Here is a 12,263-nt window from a genome sequence, read left to right as displayed (position 1 = left end):
TCAAGACAAATGTGGGAAAGATAGTCTTTTCAACAAAGGGTGCTGGGACCAACTGAATCTCCACATGCAAAAGAATGAAATTGATCCCTACTTCACACCATATACAAAATAATTAACTCAAAATGGATCACAGACCTAAAAGTTAAAAGCCAAAACTATAAAAACTTTAAGAAAAAATATAGGAGTAAATCTTTGTGACCTGGTGTTATAGCAAAAGGAAAAACTAACAAAAGAAAAAAATAAACTGGACTACATCAAAATTAAAACCTTTGTGCTTCAAAGAACATCATGGAGAAGTGAGAAGACAACCCACAGAATAGAAAAAAACATTTGCAAATCATATAAGGGCCCAAAATCCAGAATATATAAAGAATTCTTACCATACAACAATAAAAAATTAACTAATTGAAAATAATCAAAGAATCTAAATAGACATTTCTCAAAATATATACATGAATAATAAGCACATAAAAAGATGTTTGACCTCATTAGTCATCAGGGAAATGTAAATCAAAACCACACTAAGATACCACTTCACATCCACTAGGCTGGCTATAATTATTTTTAAATGGAAAAAAACTGCAAGCGCTGTTGAGGATGTGGAGAAATTAGAGTACTTGTACGTTACCAGTGGGCTTGTAAAATGGTACACATGCTTTAGAAAACTGTTGAATGTTTCTCAAAAGAAGGAAAAATAGAGTTAACATATGACCCCAGCAATTCATTCCTAGCTGTACCCAAGAGAACTGAAAACATGTCCACACAAAATTTGTGCATGAATATTCAGAGCAGCATTATTAACAACCAAAAAGAGGAAACAGCCCAAAGGTTTATCAATTGATGGATGAATAAACAAAATGTGATATGTCCATATTGTAGAATATTATTTATCTATTAAAAATGAAGTACTGAAATATGCTACAACACAGACAAACCTTGAAAACATTATGTGAAGTGAAAGAAGCCAGCCACAAATAGCCACATATTCTGATTCCATTTAAATGAAATGGTCAGAATATACACATTCATAGAAAGAGAAAGTAGATTAGTGGTTGCCAGGGGCTAAGAGAGAGGGGCAATGGGGATAATTTTTTTTTCCAGACAGAGTCTTGCTCTGTCTTGCTCCAGGCTGGAGTTCTATGGCACAATCTCGGCTCACTGTAACCTCTGCCTCCCAGGTTCAAGCAATTCTCCCACCTCGGCCTCCTGAATAGCTGGGATTACAGGTGCCCACCAATACGCCCAGATAATTTTTGTATTTTTTAGTAGAGACGGAGTTTCACCATGTTGGCCAGACTGGTCTCAAACTCCTGACCTCAAATGATCCACCCGCCTTGGCCTCCCAAAGTGTTGGGATTACAGGAATAAGCCACCACACCTGGCTGGTTTTTTTTTTTTTTTTTTTGGATGATGAAAATGTTCTGAAATCACATGGTGGTGATGGTTGCATGGCTGTGAATATACTAAAATCCAGGAATTGTATACTTTTAAAGGGTATGTGAATTGTATCTTTTAAAAAAATTTTAAGTTCTAGGATACATGTGCAGGACATGCAGGTTTGTTACATAAGTAAACATGTGCCATGGTAGTTTGCTGCATCTATCAACCCATCACCTAGGTATTAAGCCCCACATGTATTAGCTATTGATCCTGATCCTCTCCTCTTGCTGCACCCCCAACAGGCCCCAGTGTGTATTGTTCCTCTCCCTGTGTCCATGTGTTCTCATTGTTCAGCTCCCACTTATAAGTGAGAACACACAGTGTTTAGTTTTCTGTTCCTGTGTTAGTTTGCTGAGGATAATGGCTTCCAGCTCCATCCACAGCCCTGCAAAGGACATGATCTCTTTCCTTTTTATGGCTGCATAATATTCCGTTTTCTTTATCCAGTCTATCATTCCATTTTCTTTATCCAGTCTATCATTGATGGGCATTTGGGTTGATTCCATGTCTTTGCTATTGTGAATAGTGCTGCAATAAACATACGTGTGCGTGTATCTTCATAATAGAATGATTTATATTCCTTTGGGTATATACTCAGTAATGAGATTGCTGAGTCAAATGATATTTCTGGTCTGAGGTCTTTGAGGAATCACCACACTGTCTTCCACAATGATTGAACTAATTTATATTCCTACCAACAGCGTGAAACTGTTCCTATCTCTCCACAGCATCTGTTGTTTCTTGCCTTTTTAATACTGACGCATGAGATGGCATCTCATGGTGGTTTTGATTTGCATTTCTCTAATGATCAGTGATGTTGGTTTTTTTTTTTCATGTTTATTCACCACATAAATGTCTTCTTTTGAGAAGTGTCTGTTCATGTCCTTTGCCTACTTTTTAATGGGATTATTTGTTCTTGTAAATTTGTTTAGGTTCCTTGTAGACTCTGGATATTAGACCTTTGTCAAATGGATAGGTTGCAAAAGTTTTCCCTCATTCTGTAGATTTTCTGTTCACTCTGATGATAGTTTCTTTTGCTGTACAGAAGCTCTTTAGTTTAATTAGATCCCATTTGTCAATTTTTGCATTTGTTGCAATAGCTTTTGGCATTTTCATCATGAAATCTTGCCTGTGCCTATGTCCTGAATGGTATTGCCTACATTTTCTTCTAGGATATTTATAGTTTTGGGTTTTAAAGTGTTTAATCCATTTTGAGTTCATTTTTGTATAAGGTGTAGGGAAGGGGTCCAGTTTCAATTTTCTGCATATGGCTAGCCAGTTCTCCCAGCACCACTTATTAAATAGGAACTCCTTTCCCAATTGCTTGTTTTTTCAGGTTTGTTGAAGGTCAGATGGTTCCAGATGTGTGGTCTTATTTCTGAGATCTCTATTCTGTTCCACTGGTCTATGTGTCGTTTTTGGACCAGTACTGTGCTCTTTTGGTTACTGTAGCCTCATAGTATAGTTTGGAGTTGGGTAGTGTGATGCCTCCAGCTTTGTTCTTTTTGCATAGGATTGTCTTGGCTATTTGGGCTTTTTTTGGTTCCATATGAACATTAAAGTAGTTTTTTCTAATTCTGTGAAGAATGTCAATGGTAGTTTAATGGGAATAGCATTGAATCTATAAATTACTTTGAGCAGCATGGCCATTTTCACGATACTGATTCTTCCCATCCATGATCATGGAATGTATTTCCATTTGTTTGTGTCCTCTCTTATTTACTTGAGCAGTGGTTTGTAGTCTCCTTGAAGAGGTCCTTCACTTCCCTTGTTATCTGTATTCCTAGGTATTTTATTCTCTTTGTAGCATTTGTGAATGGGAGTTTATGATTTGGCTTTCTGCTTGCCTATTGTTGGTGTATAGGAATGCTTGTGATTTTTGCATATTGATTTTGTATGCTGAGACTTTGCTGAAGTTGCTTATCAGCTTAAGAAGCTTTTGGGCTGAGACAATGGAGTTTTCTAGATATAGGGTCATGTCATCTGCAAACAGAGACAGTTTGATTTCCTCTCTTCCTATTTGAATACCCTTTATTTCTTTCTCTTGACTGATTGCCCTGGCCAGAACTTCCAATACCACGTTGAATAGAAGTGGTGATAGAGGACATCCTTGTCTTGTGCTGGTTTTCAAGGGGGAATGATTCCAGGTTTTGCCTATTCAGTCTGATATGGGCTGTAGGTTTGTCATGTGGCTCTTACTATTTTGAGATATGTTCCATCAAAACCTAGTTTATTGAGAGTTTTTAACATGAAGGGATGTTGAATTTTATCAAAGTCCTTTTCTGCATCTATTGAGATAATCATGTGGTTTTTGTCTTTAGTTCTGTTTATGTGATGAATTACATTTATCGACTTGCATATGTTGAATCAACCTTGCATCCCAGGGATAAAGCTGATTTGATATTAGTGGATAAGCATTTTGATGTGCTCCTGGATTCAGTTTGCCAGTATTTTATTGAAAATTTTTGCATCGATGTTCATCAGGGACATTGCCCTGAAGTTTTCTTTTTTTGTTGTATCTCTGCCAGGTTTCATATCAGGATGACGCTGGCCTCATAAAATGAGTTAGGGAGGAGTCCCTCCTTTTCAATTGTTTGGAACAGATTCAGAAGAAATGGTACCAGCTTCTCTTTGTACCCCTGGTAGAATTAAGCTGTAAATCCATCTGGTCCTGGGCTTTTTTTTTTTTTTTTTGGTTGGTAGCTTATTATTGCCTAATTTCAGAACTCGTTATTGGTCTATTCAGGGGTTCAACTTCCTGGTTCAGTCTTGGGAGGGTGTATGTGTCCAGGAATGTATCCATTTCTTCTATATTTTCTAGCTTATTTGCATAGAAGTGTTTATAGTAGTCTCTGATGGTTGGTTGTATTTCTGTGGGGTTGGGGTGATATCCCCTTTATCATTTTTTATTGTGTCTATTTGATTCTTCTCTTTTCTTCATTAGTCTAGTTAGCAATCTACTTTATTAGTTTTTTCAAAAACCAGCTCCTGGATTCACTGATTTTTTTGAAGGGTTATTTGTGTCTCTGTCCACTCTGATCTTGGTTATTTCTTGTCTTCTGCTAGCTTTGGGTTTGTTTGCTCTTGGTTCTCATTTTTCTAATTGTGATTCTGGGTGTCTATTTGAGATCTTTCTAGCTTTCTGATGTGGGTATTTAGTGCTATAAATTTCCCTTTTAACATTGCTTTAGCTGCATCACAGAGATTGTGGTATGTTGACTCTTTGTTCTCCTTGGTTTCAAAAAACAATTTGATATCTGCCTTAATTATTTACCCAGGAGTCATTCAGGAGAAGGTTGTTCAATTTCCATGTAGTTGTGTGGTTTTGAGTGAGTTTCTTAATCTTGTGTTCTAATTTGATTGTGCTGTGATCTGAGAGACTGTGATTTATGATTTCAGTTCTTCCGCATTTACTGAAGAGTGTTTTACTTCCAATTATGTGATCAATTTTAGAGTCAGTGCATTGTGGCACCGAGAAGAATGTACATTCTGTTGTTTTTTGGTGGAGAGTTCTGTAGATAATTTTCAGGTCCACTTGATCCAGAGGTGAGTTCAAGTCCTGAATATTCTTGTTAATTTTCTGTCTTGATCTAATATTGAAAGTGGCATGTTAAAGTCTCCCACTGTTATTGTGTGGGAATCTAAGTCTCTTTGTAGGTCTCTAAGAACTTGTTTTATGAGTCTGGGTGCTCTGGTATTGGGTGCATATATATATTTAGAATAGTTAGCTCTTCTTGTTGAATTGAATCCTTTACCATTATGTAATGCCCTTCTTTGTGTTTTTTGATCTTTGTTGGTTGAAAGTCTGTTTTGTCAGAAACTAGTATTGCAACCTCTGCTTTTTTCTGCTTTCCATTTGTTTGGTAAATTTTCTGCCATCCCTTTATTTTGAGCCTATATGTGTCTTTGCATATGAGATGAGTCTCTTGAATACAACACACCGGTAGGTCTTGACTCTTTATCCAGCTTGCCATTCTGTGTCTTTTAATTGGGGCATTTAGCCCATTTACATTTAAAGTTAATATTGTTATGTGTGAATTTGATCCTGTCATTATTGTGCTAGCTGGTTATTTTGCAGACTTGTTGATGTAGTTGTTTCATAGTGTCACTGGTCTTTATACTTCAGCATGTTTTAGGAGTGGCTGGAAATAATTTTTCCTTTTCATATTTAGTGCTTCCTTCAGGAGCTCTTGCAAGGGAGGCCTGGTGGCAGTGAATTCCCTCAGCATTTGCTTGTCTGAAAAGGATTTTATTTCTCCTTTGCTTATGAAGCTTAGTTTGGTTGTATGTAAAATTCTGGGTTGGAAGTTCTTTCCTTTAAGAATGTTGAATATTGGCCTCCTCTTCAAGCTTGTAGGGTTTCTGCTGAGAGGTCTGCTGTTATTCTGATGGGCTCCCCTTTGTAGGTCACCTGGCCTTTCTTTCTGGCTGACTTTAACATTTTTTCCTTCATTTCGACCTTGGAGAATCTGATGATTATGTGTTTTGGGGTTGATCTTCTCATGGAATATCTTACTGGGGTTCTCTGGACTTCCTGAATAAGAACGTTGGCTTGTCTTGTTAGGTTGGGGAAGTTCTCCTGGATGACATCCTGAAGTATGGTTTCCAACTTGGTTCCATTCTCTCTCAGGTACCCCAATCAGTCATAGGTTCAGTCTTTTATACATAATCCCATAGTTCTCAGAGGTTTTGTTAATTCCTTTTCATTCTTTTTTCTCTAATCTTGTCTGCCCGTCTTATTTCAGCAAGATAGTCTTCAAGCTCTGAAATTCTTTTCTCCAGTCTATTTGGTTATTGATACTTGTGGCTTCATCGTGAGGTTCTTGTGTTGTGTTTTTCTGCTCCATCAGGTCATTTCTGTTCCTCTCTACTGGTTTTTCTGGTTAATAGCTTCTGTAATGTTTTATCATGATTCTTAGCTTCTTTCCATTGGATTAGAACATGCTCCTTTAGCTCAGCAATGTTTGTTATTACCCACCTTCTGAAGCCTACTTCTGTCAATTCATCCATCTCAGCCTCTGCCAAGTTCTGTGTCCTTCCTGGAGAGGTGTTGCAATCAATTGGAGGAGAAGAGGCACTCTGGCTTTTTGAGTTTTCAGCGGGGTTATTTTTTTGTTGATTCTTTCTCATTTCATGAGTTTATCTAGCTTTGATCTTTGAGGCTGCTGACCTTTGGATACATTTTTTGTGGGACTTTTTTGTTGATACTGTTGTTGCTGTTGCTGTTTGTTTTTCTTTTAACAGTCAGGTTCCACTCCCATAGGGCTACTGCAATTTGCTGGGGGTCCCTCCCATACTTGGAGGTATCACCAGTGGAGGCTGGAAAATAGCAAAGATGGCTGCCTGCTCCTTCCTCTGGGATTTCTGTCTCAGAGGGGCACCAACCTAAGGCCAGCAGGAATGCTCCTGTATATGGTGTCTGGTGACCTCTGTTGGGGAGATCTCCCCAGTCAGGAGGCATGGGATCCAGGACCCACCTAACAAATCACTCTAGCTGCCCCTTGGCAGAGAAGGTGTGCTATGCTGGTGGAATCCCACTCGTCCAGACTGTCCGGATTCCTCAGAGCCAGCAGGGGGAAAAGACTAAGTCTGTTGATCCATGGAGACCACAGCCACCCCTCCCCACAAGAGCTCAGTCTCAGAGAGATCAGAGTTCTGTTTCTAAACTCCTGGCAGGAATTGCTGAAGTTCCTGCAGGAAGGCCTCACCCAGTGAGGAGGATTGATCAGGGCCTGGCCTAAAGAGACAGTCTGGTCATAACCTTTTATAGCTGCTGTGCTGTGGGCAATTCCTCCTGGGTCCAAACTACCCAGTCTCCCCAGCACTGGCAGGGGAAAAATGGCAGATTGGAGCTGCAGTGATTGCTGCCACTCCTCCTACCAGGAACTCAAGTCATCTTAGGCAGCAGGAAGCCACAGTGATGGTGGCCACTCCTTCCCGCAGGAACTCAGCAGCCTTAGGCAGTCTCCAGCCTAGTGGCTGCTGAGAATCTGCACAGCTCTGTGGCAGGCTCTCTCCAGCCTTGTGGCTACACACCAAGGCCCTGGTGGTGTGGGCTCACGAAGGGGATCTCCTGATCTGTGGGTTGCACAGATCCATGGAAAAAGTGTGGTTTCCTGGGCAGGGTAGCACAATAACTCACTGCCTCCCTTGGCTGCAGGTGGTAGCTCCCTTTGCCTTGTGTGGCTTCCAGGTGGGCCGTCACACCACCCTGCTTTTCCTCACTCTCCGTGCTTTTCCTCACTCTCCGTGCTTTTCCTCACTCTCCGTGCTTTTCCTCACTCTCCGTGCTTTTCCTCACTCTCCGTGCTTTTCCTCACTCTCCATGCTTTTCCTCACTCTCCATGGGTCATGCCAATTGCCTAGTAAGTCCCAATAGGAGAACCTGGATACCTCAGTCACCAGTGCAGGATTCACTCGCTGTTTTCATTCTTCTCAGTGGGAGCCTCTGTCTGCAGCTGTTTCTTGTGAATTATATCTTAATAGAGATGTCATTTTAAAAATTCCATTTATATTGTGATTCAATTAAATTTACAAATCAAAGATAAATTAAATACAAACTGGCATCTTTACATTATTTTTCCAATTTTTCCCAGTCAGTTCTTTTCATTTATTATAATATTCTATATTTTTTAGAAAAGGTTTATTCTCTAATCACATCTTGGATTTTTAAAATTCCTGGTATTTTTAGATTGTCAAAATTGTAAATGTCACTTCTTTCTACTACCTTTTCTATTTCTCCTACTTTTTTATTAATATATTGTTTTGTACATATATCATTTTAGTAGTTCTGATTGGATTTTCTAATACTGAATGTATTTCAAATTATGACAGTTTTTCTCTTCCTTTAAATTATTGCTATCTTTTTTTTTTTCTCTAATTGGATTACCTGGGATCTTTAGCATAATATTGACTAATAATGGTGGCATCAAACATCATTTATCTCATTCCTTTTTCGGTAAGAATGCTTTGGGTTATTCATGGTTTTTCTTGTAGGTTTATAGTAAATAGCCCATCATGGTTAATTTTATGTGTCAACTTGACGGTCCAAATATGTGGTGCTCAGATATTTGAATAAACATTTTTTCTAGGTGTCTTTGAATGTGTTTCAAAGAAGAGGTTAACATTTGAACCAGTAGACTAAGTAAAGCAGATTTCCCTATTCAATGTGGCTGTAGACCTCATCCAATCCATTGTAGGCCCAAATAGAATAAAAGGCTGAGTAAGAGACTTCTCTCCCGGCCTGTCTTCAAGCTGGGACACTAGTCTTCTGCCTGCCTGCAGACTCAGACTGGAACTTACACCTTCAGTTTTCCTGCCCTTCAGAAGACTCAGGCCCTCAAACTCAAGACTAGAACTTTACCATCGGCTCTCCTGGGTCTCCAGCTTGCTGACTGCAGATCTTGGGCTTCTTATCCTCCATTAATGTCCATGCACATCTCCTTCCTTCCTTTCTCTCTTCCTTCCTTCTTTCCCTCTCTCCCTTCCTCCCTGCCTTTCTCTCCCTTTCCTCCCTTCCTTCCTTTCTCTCTCTTTCCTACTTTCTCTCTCTCTCTATTCCTTCTCTTCCTTCTCTCTTTCTTCTCTCTCTGGAGAACACACACTAATACATGCTCATCATCAATATACAATATAAGGAATTTTCTTTCTAACTTTAAAGAAAGTCACCAATGTATATAGAATTTTATTGATTTTTACAGCATCTATTAAGATAGGTTTTTGTTTATTAATGTAGATTTCTATTTTTGAAATAGTCTAGAAGTTCTCAAATAAACCTTAGTACTGACTTTACTAAACTGCTGGATTTCTTAATGATTGACTTCGAGTATTTAAGTTTCCTTCCATATATATTTATAATCATTTTCTTACTCTTGGATTTTTTGTCCTTTTTCCATCATTCCTACTTGCTAGAAGTTTGTCTATTGCCTTATGAAATCTACCTTTTGTAACTATTTCATTGAGGTGTGGTTTTATGTTTATTAAAGCATTTATTTTCTTTTCTTTGGATTTATATTCTTCTTTTTCCTTTCTGAATTCAATGTACAATTTTTGTTCTAGTTTTATTGTCTTCTAATAATCACGTTTTTTTCCTGTACAGATTTATTCTTTAACTCCAAAATTACTTAGAAACTTATTTTAAATTTCTAAATCATGTTGGGGTGCTACTTTTAGTTGTTTTCATTTATATTTTTACTGCATTGCACTGAAAAAAAATTAGGGAGGGCCTGAATATTTCCCTCTGAGAATTTATCGCAATTTTCTTTGTAACCATATATATAGTCCATTAAAAAATATTACATAAATCTTAGAAAATAATGCATAGTATCTTTGTGGGAGAAAACATTATTTGTCTATGGCTATTAATGAAATCTGTCAATTTTATTTTCAAACCCTCTATAAAAGTGTTTCTTGAATGCTGAAATATAACATAGGACTTAATAAACAAAAAAGGGATTATACAGAGAGTGAACAATTTTCCTTATCTTACTAAGATTTCTGTGTAATTCAAAAGTTTTTTTTATAAGCAAATATATACATTTTAATTATCTCTGAAAATAACTTTCTAAATGTCTTTAAAAAACAAACCTCAGTTTTGGATGAACACTTCCATTATAACTTTCTCTTTCAATAACACCTTTTTAAGATTATAAGCATAGTCCTTCTTCTCAGTACAAATAGCATATTAAGTAAATGAGTGTTTTGCCTAAGATTTTCCTCACATAACAATCCTAGGGTTGCTTGAACTGTGAGTGCTCAGGTGTAAACAATAACCTATGACTGACCGCAGGCTTTCCCACACTCATTACTCTGCTAAGGTTTCCTTTCTGAAATGAGTTTTCTGATGTCGAATTAAGGATGTACTATGACAAAAGACATCACCACACTTAGTACATTGATAGGGTCTCTCCCTTGTTATGTATTTGCTTATGTTTAGTTAGAGCTGAGCTTAAGCTGAAGGATTTCCCACATTCATTACACTGGTAGGGTTTCTCTCCTGTATGCGTCCTCTGATGTCGAATTAGTGAGGTTCTATAGCAAAACAGTTTCTGACATTCATTACATCGATAGGGTTTCACACCAGAATGAATTTTTAGATGTTCAGTAAGGTGTGTACTTCGACTGAAGGTTTTTCCACATTCTTTACAAACATAGGGCTTCTCTCCAGTATGAGTTCTCTGGTGTTCAGTAAGATGTGCACTCCGATTGAAGGCCTTTCCACATGCATAACACTCATAGGGTTTTTCTCCAGTATGAATTCTTTGATGTTGAATGAAGGCTGGGGTATGGCTGAAAGCTTTCCCACATTCATTACATTCATATGGTTTCTCTCCTGTGTGGGTTCTCTGATGTCGGATTAGTGATGTACTGTGGCAAAAAACTTTCCGACATTCCTTACACTGATAGGATTTTTCCTCAGAATGAATTCCCTGATGTTCAATTAGGTGTGTGCTGCGGCTGAAGGTTTTTCCACATTCAGTACATTCATATGGTTTCTTTCCAGTATGAATTCTATGATGTTGAGTAAGGGCAGAGATATGGCTGAAAGCTTTCCCACATTCATTACAAGGATAGGGTTTTTCTCCAGTATGGATTCTCTCATGATTTCTAAGGGATGACCTATGACTAAAGGTTTTTTCACATTCATTACACTCATAAGGTTTCTCCCCAGTATGGACTCTTTGATGCTGAATAAGATTGGTGCTCTGACTAAAAGCTTTCCCACATTCATTACATTCATAAGGTTTTTCTCCAGTATGTATTCTTTGATGTTGAATAAGATTAGTGTTCCGGGTAAAGGACTTACCACATATTTTACATTCATAAGGTTTCTCTCCAATATGTGTTTTCTGATGTTGGGTCAGGGATGCAATACAAGTGTAGCCTTTCCCACATTCAGTACAGAGGTATGGGTTCGCTGTCATATAAATTTTCTCAGATTCCATCAGTACTGAACTACGGCTTTACATTTATTTATTTTTTCATTTTTGTGGGTATGTAATAGGTGTTGGCTTTTCATTTATTTCCAGAATAAGTAAAGTTTGAGATACAAATGCATCCTTTCTTATATCTAATAAATTATTTTTCATTCATGAGTTTCTTTTGAAAAAATCCACTACAGCAGAATTATGCTTCAGGTTCCTACCATTGATGTCATAGTTACAGGAGTCCTGCCTTATCCACGGTTCCACTTTCCATGGTTTCAGTTATCCATGGGCAACTGTGGTCAACAATATTATATGGAAAATTCCAGAAATAAACAATTCATAACTTTTAAATGGTGTGGTTTTCTGAGTACTGTGATGAAATCTTGTGTGATCTGCTCTGTCCTGCCTGGGCTGTGAATCATTTCTTTGTCCGGTGTATCTACACTGTATGTACTACCCACCCATTTGTCATTTAGTAGCTCATCCTAAGAACCTGGTTAGGGTTTGGTACATCAGTGATTTCAGGCATCCTCTGTGGGTCTTGAAATGTATCCCCCATGAATAAGTGGGGACTACTGTATGAGGCCTTTTTCTTATAAAAACTCTCAGTTGTTTAAAAAGCTTTGGTCTTTGATTAAATGTTTCCTCGAAGTTGCTATATTCATGATCATCCTTTTGACTCGCTTTTTCTTGTAATCTGGATATACCGGTGTTTCTCAAACTGGTCATCAAATTCGAGTTCTTCTAACATGAAGTATTAGGAACCATCATTTGAAAAAAAATTCTAACATCATATGATGACATTATTTTGTTTTTCAGAAATTCTCTGCTTTGGAGTGGATGCTCTGACTTTGGATATAGTATCCAGGATTAAGTAGAAGATATTATCTCTTTCCT

At 37.9% G+C, this 12,263-nt stretch overlaps 1 protein-coding gene across 5 annotated transcripts in view; it reads right to left on the bottom strand.

Moving 5' to 3' along the window:
* Positions 1-12,263, bottom strand: part of ZNF883 (zinc finger protein 883) — a 63,624-nt gene that overhangs the window by 38,182 nt on the left and 13,179 nt on the right. For all 5 annotated transcript variants that reach the window (XM_016961440.4, XM_016961439.4, XM_016961441.4 and 2 more), the window contains one exon: positions 1-12,263. This exon is cut by the window's left edge. In XM_016961440.4, coding sequence (XP_016816929.3) covers positions 10,326-11,384 — 1,059 coding nt within the window. In that variant the 5' untranslated portion in view covers positions 11,385-12,263 and the 3' untranslated portion in view covers positions 1-10,325.

The sequence above is a fragment of the Pan troglodytes genome, chromosome 11 (genome assembly GCF_028858775.2).
Source record: "Pan troglodytes isolate AG18354 chromosome 11, NHGRI_mPanTro3-v2.0_pri, whole genome shotgun sequence".
Lineage (NCBI taxonomy): Eukaryota > Metazoa > Chordata > Mammalia > Primates > Hominidae > Pan > Pan troglodytes.
The sequence above is the reverse complement of the archived record's forward strand: the minus strand, read 5'-3'. Positions and strand labels throughout refer to the sequence as shown.